The sequence below is a fragment of the Arvicola amphibius genome, chromosome 14 (assembly GCF_903992535.2).
Source record: "Arvicola amphibius chromosome 14, mArvAmp1.2, whole genome shotgun sequence".
In the NCBI taxonomy this organism is placed as follows: domain Eukaryota; kingdom Metazoa; phylum Chordata; class Mammalia; order Rodentia; family Cricetidae; genus Arvicola; species Arvicola amphibius.
The window spans coordinates 3,234,760-3,248,069 of record NC_052060.1 but is presented as its reverse complement, the minus strand read 5'-3'; the positions used below and the strand labels follow the sequence as shown (position 1 = coordinate 3,248,069).

At 48.8% G+C, this 13,310-nt stretch overlaps 2 protein-coding genes across 5 annotated transcripts; one reads left to right on the top strand and one right to left on the bottom strand.

Moving 5' to 3' along the window:
- Nucleotides 1-308: 308 nt before the first annotated feature.
- Creb3l4 (cAMP responsive element binding protein 3 like 4) lies at nucleotides 309-6,486 on the top strand. 4 transcript variants are annotated; one of them, XM_038311838.2, is made up of 10 exons: nucleotides 309-441; nucleotides 1,180-1,279; nucleotides 1,571-1,805; nucleotides 1,919-2,040; nucleotides 5,003-5,095; nucleotides 5,225-5,331; nucleotides 5,421-5,489; nucleotides 5,569-5,653; nucleotides 5,825-5,921; nucleotides 6,051-6,486. In XM_038311838.2, exons 2-10 carry the CDS (start codon nucleotides 1,184-1,186, stop codon nucleotides 6,242-6,244), a joined length of 1,098 nt encoding a protein of 365 aa, XP_038167766.1. In that variant the 5' UTR covers nucleotides 309-441; nucleotides 1,180-1,183; the 3' UTR covers nucleotides 6,245-6,486. The 4 variants fall into 4 exon arrangements, with proteins under 4 accessions (XP_038167766.1, XP_038167767.1, XP_038167770.1 ...); XM_038311839.2 differs by having other exon boundaries at nucleotides 362-620; XM_038311842.2 differs by lacking the exon at nucleotides 309-441 and adding an exon at nucleotides 675-704.
- A 1,926-nt stretch (nucleotides 6,487-8,412) lies between these two features.
- On the bottom strand, nucleotides 8,413-11,455 carry Jtb (jumping translocation breakpoint). Its single transcript, XM_038311843.2, has 5 exons — nucleotides 11,046-11,455; nucleotides 10,859-10,896; nucleotides 10,538-10,620; nucleotides 9,958-10,037; nucleotides 8,413-8,723 (listed from the first exon to the last, which is right to left on the bottom strand). The coding sequence occupies exons 1-5, from the start codon at nucleotides 11,126-11,128 to the stop codon at nucleotides 8,708-8,710; spliced, it is 300 nt and encodes a 99-aa protein (XP_038167771.1). The 5' UTR covers nucleotides 11,129-11,455; the 3' UTR covers nucleotides 8,413-8,707.
- Nucleotides 11,456-13,310: the final 1,855 nt, after the last annotated feature.

The following is a 13,310-nucleotide window of genomic DNA, read 5'->3' as shown; positions in this document are numbered from 1 at the left end:
CGACCTCAGGGACACTCCTGCGCTGAGATTACAGGCGTGAACTCCCACACCAGGACAGCTTTCCAGCAACACTGATAAACTCACTATCAGGAGACCGCCCTGGGCAATATGACTTCCTCACTCCAATTTCAAAACGCAAAGCAAAACATCTAACCAGTAGTTATAGGAAAATAATAAGACCCCAAACCAAAAACAAACGTTTGGATAATGAGTGGCAGTTTTCCTGCCCTGCGTCCCTGCGTGGGTTAGCAGGGTCCCCAGAGTGCTGCAGTGTAGGCGTGGTTCGCAGATTCACATGGCCGCGATTGCGCAACTAGCTGCCAGGAGGTGGAGGTCTGGTCCGCGGGGTACAGGTTATTTACTGTCTGCGTAAGAATTAACTTGGGACTTCGAAATCAGAAGATAAACAAACCCAAATCCAGAGACTCCTACCCTTAGCCCGTAAGTTTCCACTCAACTTTCCTACAATGGTTTCTTGCTGGAACCCGGAGCCTCTGCCAAACTTCTGCGACCCCTCTGTTGGTCTTTTGTTGCCAATCGCGAGGGCGTGGGCCTCGACGTAGTCCGCTATTGGCTGGAAGCCCTGCCATAAGTCTTCAATGTCCAATTAGGATTCACGGGTAGGATTCAAGAGTGCCACGCGGCTATGGGGTGGACGGGGCGGGGGCGCCTTAAATCTTGGCTTGGTTCTCTACCCTAAGATGGTTTGTTTCCCTCTTATAAAGTCTGTGGCTTCTAAATAGAAAGCTCAGGTATCCTGTGTGCTTGTCACTCCCATCGCAGCTCGATCTGTTAGCACTGGGGGACTCTGACAAAAAGGGCGTGGGTGCCTATAATCTTATTTCAGTTTGCATATGGCCAGGTGCAACCCAACCCCCTCCCCTCCCCCAAACTCCATGGACGGCATAGGCGGGGCTTGGCTGGGCAGGACCAGGATACAAGATCCTGGAAGAAAGAAAAGGTGTAGTGTTTGGGACTTCAGCGGGCTAGGTTGGTTTGGCAGGGCAAAGCTCTCCGAACAAAACCCAGGTAATACCGATGGGGTTGTTTGCATGAGCCCGAAGTGAACTTTTGCGAGGGGCTCTGCATGTGAGCGGAAAATGCACGGGAGCCAGAAGCTTGGGGCAGCCGCCTCCTACTTTCTATAACCACCCCACTACCCCCACTACCTTCCTACAGAAGCATGGAGTCCGGGTGCCCTGAGTTGCTGGAGCCCCCAGAAGATATCTTCTCAACAGGATCCTTCCTGGAGCTGGGGCTCGACTGTCCTCCGTCAAAGGTTCTGATGGCTTAGGCTTCAAGTTGAGGGCCCGCGAGACTGGGAGATGAGGAGGAGCTGGGGCTGAGTGAGTTTGTTGAATCCAAGTGGGAATGAGATTAAGCCTTAAGTGGCTTCGTTCCCACAAGGAAAGAGGTCTGCTAAGAGCCCACAAAATAGATATGAACTTTAACTATGTTCATACATACGTCTGAGAAGGAAAAACACCAAAATTGAAGCATAAAGGACGCAAGACTAAGGTCAGGTAGGACTTTCAAATTTCCCGGACACTCACACTCTCCTTCTATATAGGGTCTTCAAAAGAGCGAACCTGACGATCTCCTGAACCTCTTCATTGATCCCAATATGGTATACTGCTCAGAAACAGCTCCTGGTAGTGACAGTGGTGTCTCGGAAGACCCTAGCTCCCCGGCCCCACAGGCGCCCGACTCCCCAGCCCTCTATGAGGTTGTCTATGAGGCAGGGGCGGTGCAGAGCACTCAGCGGGAAGCGGGGCCAGCCTTCGGACTCATCTCCATCCAGATAGGTCAGTGTCCCTTTTGGGCCCAGCCCTGGCCGTGAGACTTAGGGGAGAAGGTCCCCAAACTGTGCCACTGCCCAGTCATTGCTGATTCCTCCCTGTCTCTCTATCGGTTTCAGAGCAGTGGAGCTCTGCATTCACGGCGCCTGAGACCGGCACGATCAGTGGGCTCCCCTCTGATGCTCATAGACACATCCTGCCTCGAGTCGGCACTGGAGCCCCAGCAGCTCCCGACGCCCCAGTAAGTCGTGAGACCAGCTAGAACTGGTGCTCCTCAGAACACGTGTCCTTACATAAATGGGGGCACAGGGGAAAAGGGAGGGGAAACTAATGAGGTACAGGTTTGTCCCACTTTTGGTGCTGGTGGGTTTGAAGGCCAAGGAGAAACATGCGATTCTAAGAACAAGGAAGCGTGAGGAGAGCTATAGGGGTCAGAGTGATAAGGACTCACTTAAGTGTGATGAGTGAAGCTGCAGTAAGAGCTCTAGAGACACCTAGACATAGTGTGCACTTATACGCCATCAGAGCTGCTCTCAGCCTTGGGTCCGGAAAGGGAATTGGGACAGAACACCTGGGAATCTACCTGGCTAATGAGGACGGGATGATAAACAGTAGCAAGTGTTCACGCTGGAACAATTGCCCTGTGGCCAGTGCTGGTGCAGTCATGCGCAGAGCGCCCTATCATGTGCTCACGCCTGCTGGGCAGACCAATAGAGGTCAAATTCAGGCCATGTTCCTCTCTGTGCCTGAAGCTGGGACCAGAAGCCATGCTAGGGGTTTGTATATCAACACAGGATTTATGCTTGTTTTATTTTATTTTTATTTTTTGGTTTTTCAAGACAGAGTTTCTCTGTGGCTTTTTTTTGGAGAACTAGCTCTTGTAGACCAGGCTGGCCTCGAACTCACAGAGATCCTTCTGCCTCTGCCTCCCGAGTGCTGGGATTAAAGGCGTGCGCCACCACCGCCCGGCTGCTTGTTTTATTTTTAGATAAAACCCTCTGTGCTCCATTCTCAGAGATTTTGGTTAGAAAGATTGGAAGAAACACTCCACTAAAACATTTGGAGGAAAAAGGGGAGGATCAGGAAAGGAAATAGGAAATGGTTTAGCCAAGAGCCAAAGGCCATCAAAAAGCAAAAGCCAGAGGCTGAGATGGGTCCTTGAGAAAAAGCAGTCACTATGTGCACATGAGGGCACATAAACAGCTACAGATCACGGACCCCATGCTCTGAAGGCTGAAACAGGAGGCTCCCTGGGCTTGCTGAGCACCAGACTAGCTCCAGGACTGGTGAGAAACTCAGCCTCAGAGGAAGGGTGGAGGATGCTAGAACAGGACACCCGTATTGCCACTCTGGCCTCCAGTCACGTGCACCACACCCGCACATACATGTGCAACTACATCTCTCTGACTCTCTTACACACACACACCACACACAAAGTAAAAAACCAAACTAAATTATCCTCATAATGTTATTTATTATTGTGTATACAAGTGAGGGAGAAGGATGGTGCATCTGTGTCATGGCTATGTGGAGGTCAGAGGATGGTGCATCTGTGTCATGGCTATGTGGAGGTCAGAGGACAATTTTGTGGCACTGGTTCTCTTTCCACCTCTACGTGGGTTCCAAAGATTAAACTTAGACTTTGAGTCTTGTGTGGCAAGTGCTTTATCTGCTGAGCCATCTTACCAGCTACAGATTAAGATAGTCTTAAGGAAACATAAGCAGGGTGTGGTGGTACACCAGAAATCTCTGCACTTGGGAGGCAGGGCAGGAAGAGGATCACAGACTCAAGGCCAGCCTATAGTGACATCCTGTCTCTCAAAAAAAAAAAAAAAAAAAAAAAAAAAAAAATCCAGGGACCGGAGTGTTGGCTCAGTGGTTAAGAGCACTAGCTGCTTTGCCAGGAGACCCAAGTTCAAGTCCTAGCTCACAACTAAAACTCCAGTTCCAAGGGATGCAATATCCTCTTCCAGCTTCTGTGAGCACCAGGCATGCAAGCAAACACCCACACACATAAAATAAGAAATAATGATAAAACACTAAAACAAAAAAAAACCCAAAAAACAAAAACAGGGGCTGGAGAGATGGCTTAGCAGTTAAGAGCACTGGCTGCTCTTCCAGAGGACCAGGGTTCAATTCCCAGCACCCACATGGCAGCTCACAACTGTCTGTAACTTTGTCCCAGGGGATCTGACTGACACCTTTATATCAATGAATATAAAATAAAATTAAACAAATTATTTAAAAAACAAAAACAAAACAACAGTACCCGGGAGGCAAAGGCAGGCAGATCTCTTGAGTTCCAGGTCACCCTGGTCTGCAGAGCAAGTTCCATGACAGTCAAGACTACCAGAAAGACCCTATATCCAAAACCAACCAACCTCCAAAAAAAAAAAAAAAAAAAAAATTCGAAGTGTAAATCTTTCAAAAAGAAATACTAGGATCAGCAGGATGGCTTATTGGATAAAGGCATTCGCTGCCAAACCTGCCAACATCAGTTTATCCCAAGAACCCACATGGTGTGATAAAACTACTCCCGGGAAATTATCTTTTGACCTCCCACACGTGCACTGGACACAAGCTCGCCCACACAGATCGACACAAACACACACACACCATAAATAAATGGATGCCAGTGGGAAGGCAGGGTCCGCAGCTGATGGGCTCAGCTCACAAGACACCATCTACCCTTCCCACCACACTTCGCTTGAGAGGTCAGCCTAACTGTCCTTACAGACTCCATGTCTGGGAGTCACAGCTTGAACTGACAGTGCGAGCTTAGAACCTGATGAGTCACACGTCCCTGTGGCTGACAGGCAACCAAGTATTTCACCAAATGTAAGGTAACAGCCAAACGGTTGCCTGACAAAGAAATTCAACAAAGCCCATCATAGTGAACATACAAACTCCCTTCTGAGTGCCCCGAGGTCTGGGGACACAGAGCAGAGCAGGCCCTCTCTAACTTGATCAATAATGTCAAGTTTCTATGTGAGGATAGAAAACTTCACTCTGCCTCCTCAGCTTGAGGGAGGCCCTTTGGTTTGCCACAGAGCCTGTCTGAATGAGCTTTCCACCCCTGACCTCACTCACCACTCAGCACAAATGGGAGCCCCTCTCCTGAAAGAGTTCTGGGGGTGGAGAGGCAGCCTGTGTGCTGGAAGCAGGCAACCTTGACGCTGCTCATCTTCTGCCTCTCTTCCCAGCTGTCCTGCCAACGTCTGTTCCTGACAGATGAAGAGAAGCATCTGCTGGGGCAAGAAGGGGTTTCTCTGCCCTCTCACCTGCCCCTCACTAAGGTAAGAACTGTCCAAAGGGTGTTCCATCCCAGGAGCTCCATCCAACCTCCAAAAAAGAGCCTGGTTTGCAGGGGCAGTGGGGAGTTAAGGGAGGCTAAGGACCCAGCTCTGCACGCCCTGGGCATCTAGGCAGAGGAACGAGTACTCAAGAAGGTCAGGAGGAAAATTCGCAACAAGCAGTCAGCGCAGGACAGCCGACGGCGGAAAAAAGAATACATAGGTGGACTGGAGAGCAGGTGTGTCTGGGCTCCACCCCCTTCCTCACCTAGGCAAGCATATTAAGGGACCAGCTGCCAAGCGTGGTCTACTTCTCTACACTTCCTAGAGTGGCAGCCTGTTCTGCACAGAATCAGGAACTACAGAGAAAAGTCCAGGAGCTGGAGAGGCAGAACACGTAAGCAGAAGCAGGGTCCGGAGGGAGGATGCAGCTACAGGCAAGCTGTTCTTGGGCTAACTCTTCATTCTTCTCCTAGCTCCTTGGTGGCGCAGGTCCATCAGTTACAGATGCTCACTGCTCAGACCTCCAGCAGAGCTGCCCAGACCAGTACCTGTGTTCTGGTACATCAAGATATTCTGACCCCCCACCCCCATCCCCATCCTTCACACTTCCACCTAATACTCCCACTACCTAGCCCCATTTCCCAAACCCTGATAACTGTACCGACACTGTTGATGCTGTCTTCCTCCTCTGCTGTCCCCAACACCCATATGCCCCCTTGCTCCTTTCAGATTCTCCTTTTTTCGCTGGCTCTCATCATCCTGCCCAGCTTCAGCCCCTTCCAGGGTCAACCAGAAGGCAGACCTAAGGCTTACCAGCCTCATGGAGGTAAGAAGCCTGAGCACAAACGCTCCCCCCATGAGCCAGAAAAGGCATTCTCTGAAAACAATCCAACAGTAGGAATATTCTTGGTGAGTCTCCCACCTGCACAAATGCTGTACCACATTTTCTCCTCAGTGATTTCTAGAAATATCTTGACTCACAAGGACATGACAGAAAGCCCAGAGATCCCAGCAGTGAAGTCCCAACTGGAGGGGGGACTGCCTGAAGTCCCAGCTGCAAATGGCTCTATGAAGACACAGTTAAAGCTGGGGACGAGGAACAGACCCACTGGGCAGATCAGGGGGATGCTGCATGCAGATGAGATGTAAGCCTTTCCGTCACACAAGAACCCAGAGGCTTCCCTGACAAGTTCATCTGGAATTCCCATTCAGGTGTCCATACCTTGGAGTTCTAGCTCACTCAAAATTCCATAGATCCACAAAGGCCAAGTTTGCTTATACGGCAGGGCATCTCATACACTTCTGTCCTATATTTGTGATTTCTTCTTTGGGGATGGGATTAACATGAAGCAAGTTTTGACTCAGAAATAAACTTTCTAGCTAAAATTCAATCCCAGAAAATTTTACTGCTTCGGACAAGTTCCTACTATAGAGCCTAAACTGGTCTCAAACTCTGGTTCCCTCCCAAGTGTTAGTACTACAAGTATGAAGGACCACATTCAGCTTAGCTTTTTATTACTGTATATAAGTATGATATTTAAGTATTATTTTATGTATAATACTCGTGTGAAGGTCAAGGGCAACTTCTTTTTGGTTTTTCGAGACAGGGTTGCTCACTGGAACTCACTCTACTCACAGAGATCCGCCTGCCTCTGCCTCCCGGTGCTGGGATTAAAGCTGTGCACCAGCATCTCCTGGCTCATGGCAACTTTTTAGCTTTCCTTCCTCTCACTATGCAGTCTAGGGCTCAAACTCAGGTCATAAGGCCTATGAAGCAAACACTTCTTGAATTTGTTGTTTGGAGAAAGGTTTCTCCGTGTAGCCCTGGCTGTCTTAGAACTTGCTCTGTAGACCAGGCTGGCCTTGAACTCAAGAAATCTGCCTGCCTCTGTCTCATAAGTGCCAGGACTAAAGAAGTGTGCCACCACTGCCCAAATGTTTATGTGTGTATCTATGTGCATATGTGTGGGTGTCCATAGAGGGCAATGGATCCCTGGAGCTGGCAGTTGTGAGCTCTGCTAGACACAGGTACTGGAACTGAACAAAATCCTCTGGAAAAGCAGCAAGTTCTCTTAACTGCGGAGCCATCTTTCCAGCTGCCGCACCAAGCACTCTAACACCTAAGCCACTTTACCAGCCCAGAAATTTTAAATAAGAGTAAATGATTGAGACTGGGAAGATGACTCAGCGGTTAGGAACATTTGTTGTTCATGCAGAGGACTGAGTGCGACTCCTAGTACTCACATGGCAACTCACAGCCATCTGTAATTCCAGTTTAGGGGATCCGACATCTTCTTCTGACCTGAGCGTACCAGGCAGACACATGGTGCATGCACACGCAGGTAAACCAGTCACACAAATAAAATACAAGATAAATAAATCTAAAAAAAGAAAATTTAAGAGTAAAAGAAGGAAGAGAATTGTTACCTGCTAAATCACCATTCCCTACCACCACCCAGCTCAAATTATTTTTTAAGACGTAGTCACTTTGGGGCTGAAGTGGTTCCGTGGGTAAGAGCACTTGTTGGACCAGTGTTCGATGCCCTGTGCCATGTGGCATCCTCTCCTGCCCTCCAAGGGCACCGACAGGCAGAGTGCACAGACATACATGCAGTCTCTTATACACATGGGGGAAATTTTTAAAAAGAAAAGGATTTATTCATTTTCCTGTGAACATCTGTCTATTTCTTTTTTTTTGGTTTTTCGAGACAGGGTTTCCCTGTAGTTTCTAGAGCCTGTCCTGGAACTAGCTCTTGTAGACCAGGCTGGCCTCGAACTCAGAGATCCACCTGCCTCTGCCTCCCGAGTGCTGGGATTAAGGGGTGCGCCACCACCGCCCGGCACATCTGTCTATTTCTGTATGAGTTTGTGCACTGCTTGCCTGCAGGTGCCCAGAGGCTGCAGCGCATCAGATCTGCTGATGTTAGAATTACAAGTGGATGTAAATCACCCGATTGGGATGCTAGCAACCAAATCCAGATCCTTTATGAGCAGCAAGTACTTTAAGCACTAAGCAAACTCACCAACCTCTTAATTTTTTTGAGATGTAGTCTCATTATATATCCTTGGCTGGCTGGGAGCTCCTTGAACTCAGAGATCTGCCTGTCACCCAAGTTTGGGATTCTAGGGATGTACCACCACACCCAGTCCTCCCACACCAAACTATCATAGGGAAGGAAATTGTGTTACTCCTTATTACGTTTTGCTTTTTAAAGACAGTCTTACTATGTAGCTCAGGCTAGCCTGCCTATAAATTTACCCAGGATCCTCCTGCCTCACTCTCTCAAGGGCTGCAGTTACAAGTGTGTGCCACCATGCCCAGCTCTACTTTACTTTTTATTGTGCTCATTAATGGTCTGGAAGTCAGGGAAAGGTGCTACTACCACAGGCGTACGAGTGCAAATTAGCCCACTGGCCCTTCTCCATCTGAGATACAGTCCGTAAGACCCGGCATAATACAGTGGAATTCGGCTATATGGATTCAATTTGCTTCCGGACTTTCTCAAGAGCCTTTCTGTCCAGCTGTCGCTGACGAAGGATGACCAAGGCATGCGAAGACTAAAGCCACACCCACCATGGTGCCTTCAAACTTCCAGAACAGGCGCTGTTCCATCAGGCTGACCGGCAGCTGAGGGGCAGAAGAAGGAGAGTCATTCACAGAAGCAGTCAGTGTCTCTTAACTACTGTTTTCTACTTCAGCCTTACCCAAGACGCTATCCAAACAGAAGGGAAACTGGATGTCAGTCACGCTTTAGTCTCTGATGAGATAAACAAAGTGGCATTAACCAATTTGATTACTAAAAATAAAACAAATAAAGTCAGGTGTGGTGGTCACACCTTTAATCCTAGCACTCCTGGGGGCAGAGGCAGGGGAACCTCTGTGAGTTCAAGCCTGATCAACTGAGTAAGCTGAGTTCCAGGACAGCCAAGACTGTTTACATAGAGCAACCCTGTCTTGAACACCCCCCCCACACACACCTCAAAAAGCCTACTTTTTTGTTAGGCTATGTGTGCACACTCATGAAAAGAAGAGGTTGCCATCCTCTCCCCATCCCGTAGGACAGACACAATCAGAAGACACCTTGCTAGAGTGAGTTCTGTACATCTACCATCTGGGTTCTGAGTATCAAACTCAAGTGGTTCTTTTTTAAAGATTTATTTATTTTATATCTGACTGCTTTCCTGTATTTTTGTATATGTACCATGTGTGTACCTGGTGCCCAAAAAGGCCAGAAGAGGGTGCTGGATACCCTGGAACAGGAGTTACCGTCCAACTATGTGAGTGTTGGGAACTGAGTCAGGTCCTCTGCAAGAGCAGCAAGTACTTTTAATCTCTGAGTCACCTCTCTAGTCCCTCACGGTCTCAGGTTTGGCAGGAAGTTCCTTTACCTACCATGACATCTAATTTGCCTCTCTTAGAGATCTGTTTGCCTCTGCTTTCTAAATGCTGGGATCAAAGATGTGTGTCATTACATCTGGCTTAACTATTTATTTATCACTATGCAGCCTTGGCTGACCTAAGCTCCCTATGTAGACCAAGCTGTCTTGAACTCACAGAGCTAAGCCTGTCTCCTAAGTGCTGGGATTCGAGGCACGATACGCCCCCATCTCCTGAACCTTTATTTTCCTTTTAAGCAATGCTGGGGATTAGACTTATGGCCTCATACATACTAGGCAAGTACTCTACCAATGAGTTGTATTCTCTACCTGGCCAAGCTATTTGATCAGAAAACATGGCTAATGACATAGAGCTGAACATAGGAGTTAGGAGTAATTTGGCTCAAATCCCCTCTTCTTTCCAGGAGAGGGCTACCTATGGTAACGGGATCAGGTCACCTCAAAAGCAGAGAAGTGGTCCTTACCTTTTGAATTCGTTCCTTTTAGAGGAGCGGCATGTGATTTTCTCCACATAGCCTGTAGAACCACACTCAGGCGTAGTTTTCTACCAAAAGGAAGGTCCAAAAGCATACGTTAGGGGGGAGGAGTAGAAGAAACAGAAGACCTGATATTCAAAAAGGGCCAGAGGCAGTGGACAGCAGACAGTTAATGGAGAAGCCCTGACGTGGATGGTGGTGACATAATTAGGAAGGCAACAATCTAGGAGGTAAGGAAAAACTCCTGTCTACTGTATTACACACACCTTTAATCCTAGGAGGCAGAGACAGGTGGATCTCTGTGAGTTCGAGGCCAGCCTGGTCTACAGAGTTCCAGGATATCTAAGGCTACACAGTGAAACCCTGTTCGAAAAACAAAAACGAAAACAAATACTTGGGGACTGGAGAAAAGGCCTAGTGTCTAATAGCACTGGCTGCTCTTCCAGAGGACCAAGGTTCAATTCCCAGCATCCACATGGCAGCTCACAACTGTCTGTAACTTCGGTACCAGAGGATCTGACACCCTGACACAGACATGCACACAACACAAAATAAGCAAAAAACTCACAATCTGGAAGTTAGAACACCGAGTACACTCTTCAGTCACCACAAACTCTTCCACCAGCCAACATGGCGAAGTTGAGGTGCTCACTAAAAGGAGAGAGAGAAAAATGGCCAGCCGAATACTATTCAAAAACATTTCTCTCAAAGGTTCTACCCATCCAGCTTCCCAGCACAGCGCTTGCCCTCATTCAATGTGGCACTTCCTTTTCTATCTGTACTCTTGCTACACACACACACACACACACACACACACACACACACACACAAAAGACATTCAAAATCAAAACAAACTAGAGAGGTACGGGGTTCCCGGGCAATCACACACCTGACAGCTTCTCCTCGCGCACGGGAGCCTCAGCTTCACTGCAGACAGGGAAAGGGGGTGAGAACAACGGTGAGAACGCAGAACACAGGGCACACCCACTTCAGTGGCTGAGCAGTCAGGGTTCATGAAGGCGAGGACCGTCGGGTCTGCCTGCGCGCCCCCTTTTCCTCTCTCGGTACCCACTTACCAGAGCTTCAAGGTGAAAGCACACAGCAACCAGCAGAGGTAGCGGCCCCGGGGGAGGCCAAGCCTCCCCGCACCCACAAGCATGGAGCAGTCAGGGTCGCACCTGTTGCAGCAGACCTCCCTGAGGTTCCAGCTCAGAGCAGCGCTGTGCCAGAGTTCTCTCCCTGGGCCAACTAAGGCTCTATTGGAACGGCCTCGCGACCACAGCGAGAATAATCCATGGGGATTTGATGGCGAGAAGCGCGAGGTCTCTGTGGGGGCGCAGGGCTGGAGGAGAGCGCGCGGGTCCGGACTCAGTGCCGGCGCCCCTCGGCCTGGGTCTCGGGAGCGGCCATCTTGCTCGCGGAGGCTCCTGGTCCTGCACTAGCGACGCCGACTCGTCCGGTGTGCTGTAGTCTCCTGTTGGGGCTTGTAGTCGTTCCGTACTCGGGCCGCTGGATCTCACTGCGTTTGCGCAGCAACACGAGACTCATTAGCTGGCGCCGCGCGGCATTGTGGTCCTTGTAGTATTTGCACAGCCGACTGTAAAGGCGGTTAGGGAGATTTTGTTCTCGCTTCGCTTCTCCCTGGTATCGCCTGTTTGTCCTTTTAAAACTAGGTGAGCAGGGAGACATAAAAAAGAGGACTTGAATACGCCGCTCTGGCTGGACTTAGGGTATCCATTAAAATTGTGGGCTCAGCATTAGGCTCTTTGATACCACCTCCCCTCCCTGCGCACCTACCCCTTGCTCACTACCCTGGACGGCCTTGAGGAGCTGGGTCTGGGAAACCCACTGATGGACGCGGGACTGGATCCGAGTTGAAACTTGCTCTTGTCCCTGCTCTACACAGATGAACCGTGTGCGTGGGAGATTTTTATTTGTTTGTTTGAGACAGGGTTTCTCTGTGTTCCCCTGGCTGTGCTGGAACTCATTCTGTAGAACAGTTCTCAAACTAGTTCTGCTTGCCTCTGCTTCCCAAGAACGGGGATTAAATGGTTTGTGACACCACAACTGTCTAGAGCATGGAGGTTTTAAATTGAAAGCAGTGTTGGAGCTATATTCATGTACTTTTCAGCTACACGACTTTAGAACAACAGCTGGCCTGGCCTTTAGTTCCAGCAGAGGAAGGTGGGTCTCTGTGAGTTTGAGACAAACCTGTACAAAGCAAGTTCCAGGCCAACCAGAATAACATGAATAACACGATGAGAGACTCTGTATCAAAGAGAGAGAGAGAGAGAGAGAGAGAGAGAGAGAGAGAGAGAGAGAGAGAGAGAGAGAGAGAGAGAGAGAGGTCTGCTGGAGAGATGTCTCAGTAGTAAAGAGCACTGACTGACACTGGCTGCTCTTCCAAAGATACAGGCTGATTCCCAGGACCCACAAGGAACTCACAACTACTTGTGAGCCCAGTTGCAGAAGCTTGATCTCACATTCTCTTTTGACCATCACAGGCTCTGGGCATGCAAAGGATGCACAGCCACACACACACACACACACACACACACACACACAAATTTTTTAAAATTCTTCCTTGGGATGTGATTAAGATGTTAGTCTACTTGGGAAGTCAAGGGGTCCTGATATGTATCCCTGACTGCACTCCCTCTTCTGCATCCTGAGTGCCATTTCCAAGGTACATAAGAATCCATCTCAAAAACTAATAAGGAAATATAGTTCCAGATTTGGTGCAGACCAAAAATGTTTCATTTAAAAAAGTATTTAGCCTTTAATCCTAGCACTCAGGAGGCAGAGGGAGACAGATCTCTGTGAGTTCGTGAGTTCAAGGCCAGCCTGGTCTACAGAGTGAGTTCTAGGACAGCCAGAGATACACAGAGAAACCCTGTCTCAGAGAAAATAAAGGAACTTTGTCCAGGCAGTAACTCACAGGCACAGCCACATTGCTTTGGAATTCATCCTGCTTTTCTGTATTACCAGGATAGAGTAACTACGCCTCTGCCTCTTCTTCTACCTCTGTTCTAAGCAGGAGTTTCCTAACAGTGGGGCTTCTCTCTCTTCCTAAACCTCCTGTCCTCACCATGTGGCAGCTTGTCTTTTCAGGCTTAAACTGAGTGGCTTTTTTTTTTTTCCTTTCTCCTCCTCCCGGAAGCTGCTGAGACTACTCTGCCCCAGAAAGCGATTTTCTTCTTTAACTCTAGTAGAATTGCCCATGACAATTAAGAGGAAGGCTGGCAAGCTAAATGTGTGTTGTCATTTTCGTCCCCCACCCCACCCACTGCAAAACACTGTAAAGCATTTGGCTATCATATTACAACACACTATTGTTGATC